The sequence below is a fragment of the Eptesicus fuscus genome, chromosome 16 (assembly GCF_027574615.1).
Source record: "Eptesicus fuscus isolate TK198812 chromosome 16, DD_ASM_mEF_20220401, whole genome shotgun sequence".
Taxonomy (NCBI): Eukaryota; Metazoa; Chordata; class Mammalia; order Chiroptera; family Vespertilionidae; genus Eptesicus; species Eptesicus fuscus.
The window spans coordinates 53,800,315-53,819,276 of record NC_072488.1 but is presented as its reverse complement, the minus strand read 5'-3'; the positions used below and the strand labels follow the sequence as shown (position 1 = coordinate 53,819,276).

General features: G+C 49.2%; 1 protein-coding gene across 1 annotated transcript in view; it reads right to left on the bottom strand.

Moving 5' to 3' along the window:
• Positions 1 to 13,581, bottom strand: part of TCF7L1 (transcription factor 7 like 1) — a 165,065-nt gene extending 151,484 nt beyond the window's left edge. Inside the window, exons 1-3 of the mRNA XM_054728100.1 lie at positions 13,097 to 13,581; positions 12,951 to 13,014; positions 12,628 to 12,755 (exon numbers count right to left, since the gene is read on the bottom strand). Of these exons, the coding sequence (XP_054584075.1) occupies positions 12,628 to 12,755; positions 12,951 to 13,014; positions 13,097 to 13,309 (405 nt within the window). The 5' untranslated portion in view covers positions 13,310 to 13,581. The remainder of the gene's footprint in view (positions 1 to 12,627; positions 12,756 to 12,950; positions 13,015 to 13,096) is intronic.
• Positions 13,582 to 18,962: the final 5,381 nt, after the last annotated feature.

The window sequence follows — 18,962 nt, the reverse complement described above, 5'->3', positions numbered from 1 at the left end:
AGAGCCCTGGGGCACAGAGGCACAGAGCCAGACCAAGGCTGGGCTGGGATTCAAGGCCTGGCCGATTGTGGCCAAGCCCCAGGCCTGGGACATACTGGCAGCCCAAGAGAAAGGGGTGGTCTGTCAGTGGAGCATGCTCCTCCATCCGAAGGCCTTGGGCTTCTCTCCACCATGTTCCCCTCTCCTCTCTCTCAGTGCAACTGCTTATTAACCAGTTAACTGCCACGTGTCCAAAACGGAAACCATCCCCACACAGCACGATATTTTGAATTTAAATGCGTCTATAGACACTTATGGCATACAGAATGTTAAGGGGCCTCCAAACTCCACACTCTCACCACCACAGCCCCTTCCTGCATTACCTCTCCTGGGAGGGCCTGGGAACACGCTTCTGAAGACGATTTATTTCTCACTCCAAAGCTTCAGCAACAGTGTCTCTCCCTGACAAGCATTTTATTATTTTTTAAATGTATTTTTATTGATTTCAGAGAGGAAGGGAGAGGGAGAAAAACATCAATGATGAGAGAGAATCATTGAGCAGCTGCCTCCTGCACGTCTCTTACTGGGGATCGAACCCGCAACCCACAATCGGCCAGGCCTTGACCAGAATCCAACCCAGGACCCTTCAGTCTGCAGGCCAACACTCTATCCATTGAGCCAGGTAGGGCCCTGACAAGCATTTTATAACAGAAAAGCTTATGTTGTAAAGTAGAGGTATAAAGTGTATTTATCTCGTGTATGTCTAACATTCCTCCTATACCTCTCCTCTATGCATCCCACCTAGAAAAGTTTAAATAGATAATGTAATTAATAAGCATTGACTACATGCAATCTATATATATATAAGCCAAGCGACCAGAACGACGGGTTGCTATGACACACACTGCCGGCCCAATTGGGGGTTGGCCCCTTCCTGCAGCCGGCCCTGGCTGGATCAGGGGTGGAGCTGGCCAGCCAACCTCCCTCAGCCCCTCCCCCTGGCCAGCCTGGCCCCGCTCGGCCCCCACCACCATTGGGGGTGGGGCCAGCTGGCCAACCACTTGCATCCCCTCTCCCCTGAGGGCCCTGCCTGATCGGCCCCCATTGGTGCAGGCCAGCTGGACCCCACCTGTGCACAAATTCGTGCACTGGGCCTCCAGTTTACACATGAAATAATATTCATGCATGTACAAGAAAGCGGGACTGGTCAGGAGTAGGAAGTAGGCAATAGCCCAAGTCAGCAGATGCACACAATAGTATTAGATATCATGGTATCTAAGGAACCAAATTTACCACCTCAAGATGTCCAAAGGAAAACACAAGGGATACTGAAGGGGGGGGAAAAGGAATTGCAGAGCACAGAAAAGCAACAAAAGATTAAGACTGCAATGATCGCCATCTCTGGAACTGTAGCGAGAACAGCCATTAAAAGGGTCTGACACGACCCCAGGCAGAAGCAGCGATTTTAAAGTGCCTCCTAAGTCAAAGGGTTGGAAATGCCACAGAAAAAAATGAATACAGAGACGCTACTCAATCTTCATCTCCTCCTGTACTTGTGCAAACCACTTCTTTGTATCTTGCTCCGAACGGCATTTTCACATTAATCTGGCTGTCAACTTCCAGTAGAAGGGAAACTGCAGCATTGTGGCCGGAATAATGGCTGTGCCACCTTCTGGAGAGGGGACTCCATGTCCCCCGCCCACTCTCGCAGTCTCAGCTTCCTCGTGGATAAAACAGATTATAATATCAGATGTGCACGAGTTCAATGTGGGAATAGGTGTGAACGGCGCCTGCAGGCTGTTTTTAAAAACACTGATGTTTAAATATTCATGCTGCCAACATGCGACAAATGTCCGTGAATCACTTCTCCTGGGTCAGACGTCACGGTTTCATAAAGAAGTATTCTGAGGTGCAGTTTTTTGTAGCACTGCTTTTTTGCCGGGCTTGCTGTGGGTCTCCCTTGGTCAAGAGGGTAATGTTCCCATCATTCATAGCTGTTTGATCTGGGGCAAGTCCACCACCTCCCGGAGCTTGTGCTCCTCGCCAGTGGGGTGGGCTAGATGGTCCCCCTTCCAGCTGTGAGGGCGACAGGGCACCCGCGCTGGGCGCTTGTAGAAGAATCTCAGGGCGGGACATCCCACCCTACCCCAGAAGGCATGTGTTATAAAATCCAACCGATATTCGTGACTGATATAGCCTTTTTGGAGTTTATGGAGAGGAGTGTCGTTCCAAACATCCGAAATCTCTACTGCCAACGAATCTGGACTTGATCAGCTTTTCATACCACTCATTCTTACTTCTTCTGTTTTTCTTCATTATCGGCAGACCCATCCATTTCTTAATCACAGTTACTCTCTCTCATATTTACACCTTTCTGTTTCCCCACACACTTTCTGTCGACATTTGAACAAATAATGGCCCCATTCACTTACTGAGGAATAAGACATCTATCTCCCTAAGACGTAGTGCCTTGCAATACTCAGATTTCCAGGAGGGCTTAGCTAGCCCCCCACGTACCTCCCCTCAACCATACTCAGAAGCCCTCTTACTAATGTTTCTACCGTACTACTGTTTCTGAAGTGAAGGAAAAAGCACTGAATTTCCTGATTCCTTTCCTAATTTCAAACCATCGGGCACGCGCGCGCGCACACACACACACACACGCACACGCGCACACACACACACACACACAGAAAGGGGAGGGGGGGGACTAATAAATTCTCTGCCATTTCCAAAAGAATTCTCTGTGTAAATGTTTAGTTATTTATTTCTTTAACTGTCAATTTACTGAAGTAGTTATAGATGGATGGGACTGATTTTTAACTTAGAGAACTTTAAAGGAGCAACCCATTTACACAATATTTTATAAAATGAACAATGAGGAAATAATGTTTGCACACTTGGTTCACCAGAGCTTGGTATGTTAACCAAACAACGTTGTTATCCAAACTTCAGAGGCAGCGAGCCAACTGACTCCTCCCGCCTTCCCCCACACCAAAGACACACTCGTGTGTTCTTCTAACCCTCACTGATTTCAACAAGGAAAAACAGGCCCCAAGTCCCAAACAGTTCACACGCTAGTAGATAACCACTTATTCCTCGGAAAGAGGGGGTGTGGTGAAGTTCCTAGGGCCACCCGCAGAAGTTACTTCACCCCTCGGAGCTCAGTGCTGGAGGGACAGCGGGAACCACAGCCACGCACTCGCTTATCCAACTGTTTATTTGGGAAGGTACATTCCCAGGTCCACTCAGTAAAGTTGGAACAAATCTACCCGCCCTGCCCCCCAACCTGTAACTCACATCAGGACTTCTGAGTGGAAAACAAAGGTCGGTGCCCTTGCCCCAAGAGGAGGAGGAGCTAGTTATATCAGGCACTGTGTAAAGTCACAGGGTGAAGTGGGAAGACCTAGACTTTGGACTCACAACCAAGTTCAAATCTCTGCACAGTCAATTACCAGTAATATGACCTTGAACAAGATACTTGACCTCTGCAAGTCTGTCTGCACAGCAGTGAAATGGGAATAACAAGCATCTACTTCCCAGCGGGTCAGAAGCCATGAAAAATATTCAGGTTTCAGTAGCCATTGCCAAGTGCTTTCCACATGGACTGGGGTTATTAACACTCTTCAAGAACAGCAAATGAGAGCACCCACTTTACCATACATTTGCCAGCATTTATGAGTCTTATTAAGACAAAGTCTTTGTTAATTTAGTGGGCCAAAAAGTGATTCGACTTTATTACCACTTTTAATTACATGGCAGGTTAAACATACTGGGTAGTCATTTGTAGTTTCTTTCTTTTTTTTCTTTTTTGAAAAATATATTTTATTGATTTTTTACAGAGAGGAAGGGAGAGGGATAGAGAGTTAGAAACATCGATGAGAGAGAAACATCAGCTGCCTCCTGCACACCCCCTACTGGGGATGTGCCCGCAACCAAGGTACATGCCCTTGACCGGAATCGAACCTAGGACCTTTCAGTCCACAGACCAACGCTCTATCCACTGAGCCAAAATGGTTTCGGCCATTTGTAGTTTCTTGTTTTGTGGATTTTTTGTTTATACTTTGTATACTTTCTATAATTAGGGTGAGTACTTGGGACCTTGTTTCTCCTCTTAAATAAAAAAGATTTTTTAAATGCTGTAACAGCTTGGAGTATGAGTACATTCCCTGTTCTGAGGACTCCAGGTAACTAGAATTATCACCCACCCTCATCACTTCCACAAAAACTCTTGAAAAGGCCATGTATAGGAAAACATTTTTTTTTTAAGTCAGGTTCAGGTTGCTTAAAAAAAAAAAATTGCTCATTGATTGTAGAGAGAAGGAAAGGAATAGAGAGGGAGAGAGGGATGGGGGAGAGGGATAGGGGAGGGAGAGGGAGAGGGAAGGAGAGAGAGAGGAAGAGGGAGGGAGAGAGAGAGAAGAGGGAGAGAGAGAGAGAGAGATTTATTATTCCACCCATCCAGCATTCATTGGTTGTTTGTTTATGTACCCTGACCGGGGATCAAACCCACAACGTTGGCATATCGGGACGATGCTCTAACCAACTACACTACCCAGCCAGGGTGGAAAACATTTTTAAACTTTTCAAACTTTGAAGTGTATTTCTAAACTAAATGTTCATTTTCCCATGAAAATCTGTGGGCTACATACTTGTAATGAAAAGGAAAGGTTTAAAATTCTGAAATTTATTTTAGAAACTTAAAGGAATCTGTCAACTGAGGTAAGTCAGAGCACCTCTAACCCCTGGGAGTCGCAGGGAGAAGCGGCACAGTGGCCCCGAGGGTTCACCGAGCAGCCACACACACCGAGGGAAAGGCCAGTCCCCTCGCTCCCCTGTGCGCCCTTCATTTCCCAATGCCAAGGTTTTGGAAACTGCCTTTATTTCACTAAATCCAATCCAGCTTGAGAGAAGATAATATAAATACCTCCTCCAAAAATACATCAGTCCATTTGGGGCAGTCTTCTACATGCTTTTAAGCAGTCAGTCCTTCCTCCCCACCCCCAATTACTGACCACATTGCAGTATCTGGCCCTGATTGCAAATGAGTTGTTATTTTGATTCCCATCTCCAACCCCCTTCAAAATCAGTCGGCTCCAGACAATAAAAAGAGGAAAATTTTCCCCAGTATGTCATATCTTTCAACCAATGCGTAAGCGTTTCATTATTTAACATGTAGCTCAGAGGTTCCCAACATTTTCAGATTTATAATGGGGGTAGAGAAAAGGGCCTTTAGTCTCCCTACGTACTGCAAACAAAATTCCAAGACCCCCACCCCAGCCAACTTGCCCTTGGTTTTACTGACTCTCAAAACCATCTAGCCATCCCACGCCCTCCCACCTCAATTTCTGCCAACTCCACCTCTGCCTGTTTCTACATCCTCAGCTTCAGCCCTTGGGCTAGTCTGCAAAATCAGCACACCTCCTCTTCAGCATCCTCCACCAACGAAGGAAGACGACTTTACCTTCTTCCCCAAGTTCTCAGTCTCATCTCTTCTTCCTATCTTTCCCTCCATTCATCTTCCATGCTACCCTCCTGCCCCTGCAAACAAACTCCCACTCCAGCATCCTAAATATACTTTCCAAAGCCTGTGGCTCCCCCTTTCCCCCTCATGCCACACCCATTCTTCTTAAATGGTTGTCTGGAGTCTGATTTTCCAACATCTTCCAGGTTATGGTAGGACAGAAAATGAAATGTGTAAGGTACACAGGGTTCGAGAGAGCAGGCTGCTCGCCACTGAGGGAGTCTGCTCGGGGGTTCTGGCAGAGAAGTGAGAGATGGGCCACACCTAGGACTAGTCCAACGCACAGCCCCTTGGCACCCGAAAGGGAAGCCCCTAAGCTAGTCTCTGCCTCCCTATCATTATCACTGCACTTGCCTGGACTACTTCTCTCTGTGGGCACCACTAACTTCCTAATTAGAGAATTCCCAAAGTCCCTCTCGACTCCTCCATGTTCTTGTCCCCTCTGGGGCATGTGTCACTGAGAACACCCCTCCCCTTTCCTTTCCCTCCAGCTCCCTCCCATGTAGCCACAGTACCTAAGCTCTCCTCCCTCCTTGGCAAGTGCTCCTTTCCGTTCTCCTTCAGTGACTTCTTCCTCTATCTGAGCATCCTCTCCCCCTCTCCTCTTGCTCCCCTGCATCACCCAGTTGCTGCAGTTAACTATTCCCTCAATATCCCCTCAAACCCAATGCGTCTCCAATGAAAGCTGGCAGTTTCTCCAAGGGAGAGCTTCTTTAAAAAAAATAAATAAAATAAAATAAATATATATACATGTATGTATATATGTATATATTTTATTATTATTGATTTTTACAGAGAGGAAGGGAGAGGGATAGAGAGTTAGATACATCGATGAGAGAGAAACATCGATCAGCTGCCTCCTGCACACCCCCTACTGGGGATGTGCCCGCAACCAAGGTACATGCCCTTGACCGGAATCGAACCTGGGACCCTTCAGTCCACAGACTGACACTCTATCCACTGAGCCAAGCCGGTTAGGGCCAAGGGAGAGCTTCTTACATGTGGGCTCCGATTCTGCCAAAACAGTCAAGAGTCAGTCCAGCATGAGTAGGCAGATGGCGGGCCAGGGCCCCACCTGCAGGCAGTCATTCCCCCAGGTCACCAGGCTCAGACCCCAGGAGTTCACTGTGACATCAGCCGCTTGCTGCCTATAGTGTCATCTCTCCCTGCACAAACTCAACCGACCATCCCAGTCTCTCCCATCCTTCCCATTGGGATACCCTTAAGCCCTTTTCATCTCACCCTTGGACCCCTGTGAGTCTTCTGACTGTTCTGGCTCCTTCCAGGTCCTCTCCCTCCGATCACGATTACTGCTCTAAGCACATGTAAGAGTCACATCACTTCCCAGCATCACTTTCCATGGTTCTCTGCTGCCTCTTCAGTAAGACCAAATTCCTTCTCTGGCATTCAAGGTCTGGCCCCTTACCCTTCCAGGTAAACAGAATAACTTGCATTACCCCGAACAGCCCTGAACTTTTCCCTTCCTCCATCCCTGAACTTTTCCCTTCCTCCATGCCTCTGCTCTCCCTGTGCTGGCTTCAACCTCAAGATGAGGGGGAAGGAGGACTTCCCCTGTCCACTCTAAACACCTCTGTGCTATTTATTTACATTTATCATGAACAAGAATTACTTTTTAAATATATTTTTAAAATTTTTCTATTACAGTTGATAGTCAATATTATTGTATACTAGAGGCCCAGTGCACGAAAGTCATGCATGGGTAGGGTCCTTAGGCCTGGCCAGCAATCAGAGCCAATCAGGTTCCCCTCCTCCTCCTTCCCTGGCTCCCTCAGCGCCCTGCCGCCGCTGCTGGTCACCCACCATGTTCTGCACCCACCCTGGTAGTCAGCGTACATCATAGTGAGCGATCGAACTCCCGGTCTCCTGGTCGAACTCCCAAGGGGACACTTTGCATATTAGCCTTTTTATATATATATAGATTAGTTTTAGAGGCTACACAATCAACAATAATTGCTCTGAATTAAAGAATGACTGAGGGGGACAGAAATGGGCTGGGAGAGGTTAATGGGGAGAAAAGGAGGATCTATGTAATACTTTCAACAATAAAAGTAAAAAAAAAAAAAAAGAAAAAAGAAGAGTTTTCGGGCACTAGTGTAAAACAACTTCCTTGTCCTGGCCAGTGTGGCTCAGTTGGTTGGGTGTCATCCTGTGCATTGAAAGGTTGCTGGTTCAATTCTGGGTCAGAGCACATACCTGGATTGCAGGCTCAATCCCTGATGGGGGTTGTGCAGGAGGCAGCTGATCCATGTTTCACTCTCACATAGATGTTTCTCTCTCTATTTCTCTCTCCCTCACTTCCCCCCTCCCTCTAAAAATCAATAAAAAACAATAACAACAACTTCCCCCACCTGCCTCCCTTGATCTTGCTGACCCAAACAATCTTTCTACTCTCAAAATTCTTCTCTGGACTTTATGGGCTCCTAACATAGACTTCCTATTATAGGAGTTTGTGCTAACATTACTTCTTTTTTTTAAATCCACACCCAAGGAAATTGAGACAGAGAGAGACAGAGACAGAGACAGAGAGAGAGAGAGAGAGAGAGAATAGTTGCCTTCCATATGCTCCCCAACCGGGGATCAAATCCATAACCCATCATGTGCCCTGACTGGGAATCAAACCGGCAACCTTTTGGTGTTCAGGATGATGCTCAACCAACTGAGCCACTCCGGCCAGGCTAACATTACTTCTCCCTAACACATTTTTTGAATCCTAGAGAGCAAAGCTGGATCTAATTCATCCCGTCTCCCACAGTCCCTTAGCCATTGCCCATGATGGGTCCATTCCATAAACATCAGATGAAGTAGAGAACTTAGATTTACTCTTAAAGATGCCAATCTAAAGCTCCTCAGTCTAGCAAGTAAAAGTTGGCTCTAAATTGGAATATAAGCAGGTTCTTTGCATTATCGATTTTCTGATCTATAATGCAAAGGTAACAAAAATATTTGTGGCATAAAAAAGAATTTAAATAATTCCAGTGGGTTAAGTACTTAAATTCTTTTTTATGTCACAATTTTTTTTTTGGTTAATTTTGCACATCATTCTAAAGGCTGGAATACTCTATTTAAAGGTTAGATTTTGTGTGTGTGCACGTGTGCGTGTGTGCGTGTGTGTGTGTGTGTGTGTGTGTGTGTGTGTATGCTACCCTACTTTCTCCTCAAGAATCCATAGAAGTGAGATCAATGAAGAATGGGAACAACCTATAACTTTCTAAAATTATCACAGAGCAAGCAGATATCCCCTGCCAGGTGCACCCATCCAAAGAAAAGGCTGACGAAGTTTGAGTCCCTCTACAGGGTTTGTCACCCCAGCAATCCAAGTGCCACAACTTCAACGACGCAGGCAGGGCCCTCGAAAAAGCTTGTTCCATGTGGAAAGCCCTCATTAAACCCTGTTATATTTAGAAAAAAATGGAACAGAAGTTATATTTAGATGAAATGGCTTAAAGGAACTTTTACCAAGAGCAGCATGTTTATCCTGTCTTCCACAAGAAAGGTTTTACTTGGCTTTTACATACAACTCCTAAAGACAGACAACGTCTCTATTTTATGTCAAAAAGAAATCGGGGGTACCCAGGACATCAGCAACACTGCCCAGAGGAAGCAGGGGGATAACCGGGAGGACTTAAAAAAAGAAACACAGGTTTGGAGAATAAAACCATTTCATACAGAAACTTGAGTTGAGACGGTCTGAGAAGGGTGTGAGGAATGTGGTGCTGAGCTGTGTGAGAAAAGCTCTTAAATTTATAAACTGGACCAAAAAAACTTACAGATTTCCTCAGCAATCTACCTAGCAGCGGTGTTCTTTTCCAAAATGTCATTAGCGCTCTCATTGTGGTCACAGTCAAACCATTCTCCATCCTCTTGCAGCTAGCTCCCCGAACCAGTCAACATTTCCCTTTTGGCTCTTATTAGTCAAACTATTTTTATTAGTAAAACTATTTTTGACATCCACTTTCTTTTGTGTTGACCTACATTTTCCTAACAACATTCTAGTCAACAGCGCTGAGGTGGTTTAGCAAACTTGTGAAACCTTTTCAGGAATGAATGTATCCTTTTGGGGTGACTATTTGAAGAAGTGAAAGATGGTTTGTGGCAGTTATTCCTTCCTTCCTAGGCCACAGGGTCCCCAGGGCTCCAGATGGGAATGAATCATGGCTCGGAGGCTTGGCACACACCCCAGGTTAAGGGGACCTCTTCTCTAAAGAGCCTCAGGAAGAGGCCACTTCCCAGCCTCCCAGCCAACCCAGAGTGGAGGGCAAAGGTAATGCCTGGGGAGGAGATGGCCCCGCAGCAGGACTGGCCGGCCCCAGCCATCCCAGCAGGAATCATGCCAGTGCGGAGGGTGTTGCAGCCCTGCTGCTTGCTATTCCTAGGGTCAATTAACACTCTGAAGCACTCTAGCTAATCCCTACTTTTGCTTCTGGCTTGGTATTTCCAGAAAGTGTGAGCGCAACAGAGAACTCAAGTCACCCAATTTTATACCACTTACAGGCCTTAGAGCAACAAAGCCTAAGGCTGAGAAATGTAGAGAGGAAACAAACACAGACCTAGGCACTAAAAGGGACCAGATTATATATTCTAGAGACACTCCCCTCCCCCCTGCAGCCACCTCCCTCCCCTCATTCCTCCATCCCATATCTATCTACATCCATTTTAAGAGGATGGGACCTCAACAGAGGGCCTACAGTTTGCCTACAGTGAGAATCACATTAGTTACATTAATATAATCACCCAGAGGAAAGCATCATCTCAACCTTAAAGTCCAGACAAGTGCTTAAGGGTTTCCTCACTTGCTGTCCTAAGAGTCCATGATGCCCAAGGATAGATAGGGTCAAAGATCAGGTTTAACTGAGCTGACTGAACTGCAGGAAATGTCCCCATACATCAATTAACTTTGGAATCAGGCAGGCCTAACACAGTGATAGGCACTTAAAGATCACAGAAACAATGGGGGAACTGAATTTCTGCAGGCAAATCACCAGGGAGACAAAATGTAGGTATGAGAATGGGCTAGGACACACTAAGTCCCTTGTGAAGGGTCAAGAGAGAGAGGGTGAGTGTCCTCGAAGGCTTGAACAGAGGGTTAGCCACATGGGCCAGGGCAGGGAACAGCTGCAGGGGTGAGGATAAGCTGGCAGTCAGAGGCATGCAGGGGGGAAAGGTCGACTTCCCCAAGGAGGGCTCGGAGAATCCCACACAGGCCTGGATGTAGCAATCAGGAGTCCTCCGCATCACCAAGAACCCGTCTTGGAAGTGTTTAGGCAAAAGAACATGTAAAATGGTAGAAAGAAGGAAGGAAGGAGAGGGCTGAGACACACAGAAGACCTGTCCCTGGGGGGGGCAGTTGTCAGAGTCACCATTCGAAGAGGAAGAATCCAAATGCCCGAATAAGAAACGGGTAGGCAGAAGGAAGAGTCCGCTGGAGGGAAATAACTGGTCATGTTTGGGACGTGTCTGCACCAGGCCCCGGATCGGTGCTCCCTCACCTTGGCTAATGCCACCAGACTCCTCTTTCCAGGCATCTAATGGGAAATGGGAAACTGGGACGTTGGCAGCATAACCCTCTCAAACACACCAAGTTACGGGAACCCTACCAAAACTTTCAGAACTGAGCTCCATCTGCGGACATGGAAGGGAATCGGTGAAAAACCTAAACAAAGTGGCTACAGCTTGTATCGCCCAACTTCTACTCACACCTTTTTTCCCCTTTAACGTGAACGTAAACTGTAACATCCAGTTTATATTCAGAACTTCCTGGGATGCTCCGAAACAGGGGCCAAAGCGGCAGGTCTTCCCTGCTTGACCGGTGAGGGCTCTGTGGTCCCGCTGCCATCTCGGTTGGTCAGAGCCCCCGCACCTCCACTCCCACATCTCACCGGCCAGCAGAGCGCACCGTGGAACCCACAGCAAGAGGCCTCCGCTCCCCACCGACCTTGACAGCAGGGATCGTCCATTTGGCACCGAGCGTTTCTCAGGTGGCCCTTGAATTATACTTATTATTTAAGGGCTGCGCGAATATAAAGTGCGTTTGTGCGGCCCTGCTCCTAAGGCGCCAATACCTCCTGCCCCCGAATCAAGAACCAACTGGAAAGCGGAGAGAACCACTGCCGTGCGTGCGGCGCCCAGGGGACGGCACGCTGGGACCTGGCACGCAGTAGAGAGGCGCTCACCCAAACCTACCATCGGACCTAGCACCTGGGCAGAGGACCTAGCACCTGGGCAGAGGACCCCTGCTTGGGGTGGCGGCTACTGGGACACAAAGCCTAGCCAGCCCGGGGTTTGCGCCCCTGGCGACTCGGGGGGGGGGGGGGGCGGGAGTTCGGAGCCAGCGAGGGGGGGAATGGAATCCGCCCTCATTTGCACGTCGTCTGGGGCCGGGTCAATTTGCTTAATCACGGCTCTAAATGCCAGCGCGCAGCACACAATGCGCGCCCATTAACAGGTTTAAAGTGTCGCAGCGCTCGCTTTAAATGAGAAAAGTCGGCAACAAAGGAGGGAAAAGCCAAGTTCCTCAACTTGAAGAATGCCGCGCGGGTTGCCCTCGAAATCTCAGCGAGTTTAAAACCCCCGAGCTCCACCGAGAAGCCGAGGCCCCCGCGCGAGGGCTGGGGGTGGGGAGAGGGGGTGTGTGTGTGTGAATAACCCGCCACGGCGCTGGGTTTCTTAGGAACCAACTCGCAGCGGCCCCGTGAAACGGAGGTCGGGGGGCAACGTCGCCAACCCAGCTCCCGGGCCCACTGCCCAGCTGCCAAGGAAAGCTGACCCACTTCCAGGAAGGAAAACGAGACCCACCCGCCCGAAGCCGGCAAAAATCCAAGTTTTCCTTCGTGGGAGCAAAGAACTTTGGAAGCCAAAGGAGACCCTAGAAGCGGACCCCAAAGCTTCTCCCCAGAAAAAAAAGGGGGTTATTTAAAGGATTTTTACTTTCATCCAGGCACTGGCTAGCGCAGCCTAACGCTCCGCCGCCACAGAGTCGTTCAACTCCGCAGAGTTCTGCCCCGGATCCTCCGGGACGGCCCCCTCCCCCACCCGCTGCCGAGCCCGGGGGCGCATCCCGCCGGCCGGGCCTCCCACCCGCCCAGCGCGGCCGGACGGACGCTCACCGTGCGTGCTCCTCCGGGAGACAGGGGTCCGTTGGGGAGATACGGGCTGCTCAGGTCCGGGATCATCAGGAACGGGTACCCAGGGTACGGGGGACCCTTAAAGAACGCGCCGTCCTGGGGCCTTCTCACTGCGGGCAAGACCAAGGCGGGGTGAGGCCGAGAGCCGCGGCAGGGGCCCCTGGACGGGGACCCGGGACCCGAGCGCCCTCACGCGCGCCCCAGGACGGGGCGGAGAGCGGGGACGCGGGGAGCCGGGGCGGCCCGAACTGAGGCTCAGAGCACCGCGGGGCCCGGGAATGGGGGCTGCCCGGACCGGCACGTACCTTCGGCGAAATAGTCCCGCGGCTTCTGGAAGGCGTCCCGAGAGGGCTGCGGGCGCCTCTCCGCCTGCAGAGGAGACACAAAGGCGAGGGCGGGTGAGCGGGCGCCGAGCCGGGGTCCGCAGGGTCGGCCGCCGGAGCCTCCTTACCTCCGAGTCCGAGCTGCTGCTCTGGTTCTCCGACTCGTTGACCAGGGACGACTTGACTTCGTCCAGGTCCCGCTGCGCCGAGGCGCTGTCGCTGCTCGGCTCCTGCTCCTCGCCCCCTTCGTCCTGGAAGGGGATCAGCTCGTCGTTCGCCCCGAGGTCGTCCCCTCCACCGGCCGCCCCGGCGCCCGAGCCGCCGCCGCCGAGCTGGGGCATGGTGGGGCCGCGGGCCGGGGCCACCGCTCTCCGCGCCCCGCGCCGCCCGCGCCCGGCCCGGCCCGGCTCGGCGCCCCTCCCTCCCGCTCGCCCGGCCGCTCCGCTCGCCGCCGCAGCGGCCGCAGCAACAAAGTTTGACAGGGCGTGGTCCGGCGGGAAGCGGGGCCGGCGCGGCCGGGCCGAGCGGGGGCGGCTCGGCTCGGGCCCCTCCGGCAGCGCCGAGCCCAGGGCTCCCCAACTCGCCGCCACCGCCTGCTCCGCCGGGGCGTCCCAGCGCCTGGCCCGCCAGGGAGGGGCGAGCGGGGCAGGAAGGAGGGCCCGCCGGGCTGGGCAGGGGGGCCGGAGGGAGGAGCCCGGCTGCAAGCTGACACCCGCGCCGCGCGGAACCCCGCCAGCTCCGGCGCGCACACACTCACTCGCATTCACACTCGCACACCAGTCGCTCACACCTTCCGGGGGCTGCGCCTCCCCGCCGCGCGCCCCGCCCTCACCCCCAGACTCGCCCCGGCGCCCCACCTCGCGCCCCCCGCCCCCCAGCGGCCCTCCCCCACCCGCCCGCGAGCCGCTGGAGTCCCGCCCCCACCCCCAGGCAGCCCCTAACTTTCTTCCCAATAACCCCCAGAACTCCGCACGGATTCCGCACCCCCGCCCATCGCCGCGGCGCGCGCGGGCGGCACTGCCCCCTGTGGGAAAGCCTCGGACCCGCAGACCGGCCGGCGACTCCCGCTGCCTGGAGTTCTCCCGAGCGCGGGACACCGCCCGGCCTGGCGCCCTCGCCGGCTGCCTGGAGCAGAGGATGGGGAAAATGTATGGCACCCGGAGTATGCTGGGCAGCCTCCCGCTCCTCTTTCCTGCGGGGCTTCAGCGCGCTCCCCGCCCTAGTCCAGGCTTTTTACCGTCTTCAGGTGTCCCAGGTCACCTGGAATCCCAAAGACCACTTTCCCCTCAAGGTTCCGTGTTAACCACACAACTCATGGTCGTGGGTGCGGAGAGGATTCGCATTTGGTTCGTTGGAAGGAAAATCCTCTGCCAGTGACCGCTGAAGCCGTTCACAAATCGGCCTCGGTAGCCAATGAGTAGATGAAAAAACCCAACCAGCCTCATACTTAAATGCCTGTTCCCATCACATTAAGATAACATCCCTCTCCAACCAGGTTGGGAAAGTGTGAAAAAGTGGATCTTGTGTCCTCCCCAGTGGGGAACTACAGGTGGGAGCATGCATTTTAAAAGCAGGCTGGAAGGCAGCAGGGAGATACCTAAAACCATGTAAAACAACTGGCAGAGGAGTTTTCTAGAGCGATCCACCCGCATATGGACAAGGGCACAGATACAAGAAAGTGCAAAGTAGCAGGGAGGTCTGTGAAATGAGTTCTGGGTCTTTCTTACCAGATCAACAGAATGAGGCCCCTGTACATATATATCCTGGAATGATTTTGGAGAGACACCCTTTAAGGAAAGGCAGTCACTCTCTCATTTTTTAATATATGGCACTCACTCTCATTTTTTTTTTTTTAATCACCCTTGCCGGTTAGTTCGGTCCATTTCAATATGATTAGGTTGTGGGCTCGATACCCTGTCAGGACACATACAAGAAGCAACCAATGAATGCACAAATAAAGAACAACAAATTGGTCTCTCTCTCTCTCTCTCCCTAAAATCAACAAATACTTTTTAAAAAATTACATATGTCTGTTTCTGCATAGAAAAAGCCTGAGAAGGTGCACACCAAATTATTATCAGTATGTCTGGGAAAGGGGCTAGATGAGAGAGGCCGTTTTGTTTTCTACTTCCTACATATTTTACAACAAGCAGACATGCCTTCTCTAGTTTTCTACACAGCACATGAATACAGTCTGATAAAACTTTTTCAAACAATATAGATGTGTCTTGAGTAAAAAGTAAACTTTCCTCTTTCCCCCCTTCCCATAACGCCCTCCAGTTAAACACCGTCCTGTTACTAGTTTGATGTGCATCCTTCCAGACATTTCCCCAAGCAGTTATCTACATGTGTAAGCACATATACAATATTCAGATTTACTTTCACGTAAATAGGATTATACCGTTCATATTATTGTGTGATATTTCATTTTTATAAGTTTTTAAAAGTCAAAAGGCTTTTCATGTCTCCCAACAACATATGAAAAGCCTATTGTATTAGCTCCCCATCGTTGCTCTAACAAATCACTGTAAACTTAAAACACCAGAAATGCTTTCCCTTACTGTGGTGGAGGCCGGAAGTCCGAAATGAGTTTCACTAAATCAAAATCGAGGTGTTGGCAGGGCCATATTCCCTTCTGAGGCTCTAGGGAGAATATATTCCTTGTCTCTTCCAGCTCCTGGTGGCTGCCAACATTCCTTGAGATCTCATCGCTCCAATTTCTGTCTCGGTGGTCACATCGCCTTTTCCTTTGTCTGACAAATCTCTCTCTGCTTCTTCTTAGAAGGAAGAACACTTGCATTGTCATTTAGGACCCACCCAGATAATCTTGGCTAATCGCTCCATCAACAGCCTTAACTTATTCACATCTGCACGTCTCCCTTTTCCTTATGCGGGCCCTGAGAAAGAAGATGTTTACTGAGAAGGGTTCCTGGCGGCTAACTGGACTCAGATGTTAAAAACAGAGCCTAATAGCCATTTCCCCACAGGGGCCTCCCACGCCAAGCCCACGTCAAGGAGAAGCCCACCCTCAGCTGCCTGCCTCCTGCACTGAACTGCCTGCCTGCACTGTGTTTCTGCCATCAGAGCCAGCCCTTATAAAGGAGTTCCTGGAATTCTGTCTCAACCAACCTGACTGAGACTTTCCCCGTCCAATCGGAGCTGCACAGTTAAGGCCCCCCATGTTCATCAACCAATCATAGCAGCTCCATCCTGACCAATCAGGACAGTGCCTTTTGGACCCATCAAACTGTGACCGTTTGGAATCCTCATTTGCATGAGGACAGACCAATCAGGGACCAGGGGCAGGGGCTTCTGTCTACACTGAGTGGCCAGATTATTATGATCTCTGAACGCATAATAATCTGACCACTCAGTGTATATCCTATATAATAAAAGGCTAATGTGCAAATTGTCCCCTCGACCAGGAGTTCGACCAGAAGGCAGGCTGGCCAACCGCCCATGTCCCCTCTCCCTGGCCAGGCTGGCCGGACGCCACCCATGCACAAATTCATGCACCGGGCCTCTAATATATATATACATACACTGGTGGCCAGATTATTATGCGTTTAGAGATCATAATAATCTGGCCACTCAGTGTATATAAGTCCACTCCCCTCTGGCTTGGGGTGCACACTTTCTCTTTGCACCTAAGGCTGGCTTTCCCAGCTCGTGCTGACCTGGCGCTGACCGGGGGCTGACCCCAGCAGGTGGAATAGTGCAGAGCTGTCTAGTTGCAGAATAGTCTTGCCCCAGGGCCACCTCACCCCAGGGCCACTTCACAGACAGGCTGTTTCACAACTGTGCTGCTTCATAATTGGAACTCTAACACCACTGAGCTGCTCCACAGCCGTGCTGCTCTCACAGCTGTGCTGTATCACAATTGAGCTGTTTGAACGAAATAGTTTCCTTCTTCACCACACCCCAAAGTGGGGACTCCTGTTGGCATTGAATTGGCGCCAACAACCATCGGTGGACATTTATAAGGTAGCATTCACAGGTTCTGGGGATTAGTGCAGGGACATATCTTTGGAGCGAGGCATTATCCATTTACCACACTTATCAACCTCCAAGAAATGCAAATTAAAATAGCACAGAGATAGGATTTTTCATCTATCAGATTGGCAGATGTAGCATCAAATAGTAACACCCAGCATTGGCCCCTGTGCAGAGAAAAAGTAAGCTTCTGGGCATGCTTACTTGCCCATTGTGTAACATGTCAGAAGGAAAAACCTTTAGAAGTGTGAACCTTTGACTCACCTATGCACCTCTGGGATTTTATACTAAGAAATAACCAGGTACACAAGGAAACCTATAGCTTTGTCTTCATCACAGTGAAAACAATTTCAATGTCTCCAAATAAGGAATTGTTTTTTAAAAAACCCGGGTGCACTCATTTAATGTAATGCTCTGGCAGTATGGAAATATGTGTGGAAAGAGGCTCATGATAGTGAGAGTATCATTACAATGAACCTACATAGACTTTGCTTTCCATTCTAATAAAGTATGGAGGTCAGACCGTCCCTTCCACCAAGAACACTTAAAAATACCCAACAACAACAGCAGCACCGAGCTGATTTGAAGGCATTAGAAACAACCAAATCAGCCGGAACTTAAGGAGTCAAGTACCAAAGAGAGGGGAAGTTCATTAAAATGAATTCACGTTTACTGCTGTTTTATCCCCTCCAAACATTTGGTGATTTGCAACATCAGGCATAGTGGCCAAACAAAAAGCAACTGTCTAGAGCAGGCAAACCATAGCCTGAATCTGTAGGGCCTGTCAGCTCAGAATGTTTTTTACATTTTTCAGTGGTTCCCCCAAAATCAAAGAAGGATAATAGTTATCATATGAAAATTATATGAAATTCAAATTTCAGTGTTAATAAAGTTTTATTGGATGATAGACACACTCGCTAGTTTCCATATTGCCTATGGCTGCTTTCACACTATAATGCCAGAGTTTAGAAGGTGCAACAAAGACTGTATGTGGTGCTCTCATTGCGTTAGACCTCTGCTCGCTCATGGCATTTTGCAGTGAGGCAGTGTTTTGAGTGTCATGTACACTGAGTGGCCATATTATTATGATCTCTGAACGCATAATAATCTGGCCACTCAGTGTATATCCTATATAATAAAAGGCCAATATGCAAATTGTCCCCTTGACCAGGCGTTCGACCAGCAGGCAGGCCGGCCAACTGCCCATGTCCCCTCACCCTGGCCAGGCTGGCCGGACCCCACCCATGCACAAATTCATGCACCAGGCCTCTAATATATATATACATACATACTGAGTGGCCAGATTATTATGCGTTCAGAGATCATCATAATCTGGCTACTCAGTGTATATTACTGTACATTTTATTTCTTCTGTTATCAGATGCATACCCATCATGTCAGAACAAGAAAAGTGGACCATGAATGTTGTACTTTTAAGGCATAGTGGGGTGTGGATTATTTTATGATCAAGTTATATGGCTAAGCATTTTATTTATTATGTAATAACACCAGCTATACTAAAAGAATACATGTCAACATTCAAATATTAAGCAAGCTCTCATCGAAAGTTTTCCAGCTGAGATGAAAGGATCAGAAAAATTTAAAAATTGAAAATAATATCTTATCACATAAAAACTTTTTCACAAACTAAATTTTCCAGAGGTTCATTTGTTAGTCAAGCAAAGAAAACTATTTATAGATGGTGAGTTAATGACATTGCATTTGATTGCAGTAGCAAAAAGAAAATGTATCTAGAGAAAATAAACTTGGGTAGGACTACTAGCCTTGAAGTATTGCTAAAGGAGTGGAGGACACTGGGGAAAACACCAATAGTCAATTAGAAGGCAAAGCGAATGATCTCAAGTGCGTTCCCTTGTCTTTTGATGAATTGATATACACTGAGTGGTCAGATTATTGTTATCTCTGAATGCATAATAATCTGGCCACTCAGTGTATATCCTATATAATAAAAGGCTAATATGCAAATTGTCCCCTCGACCA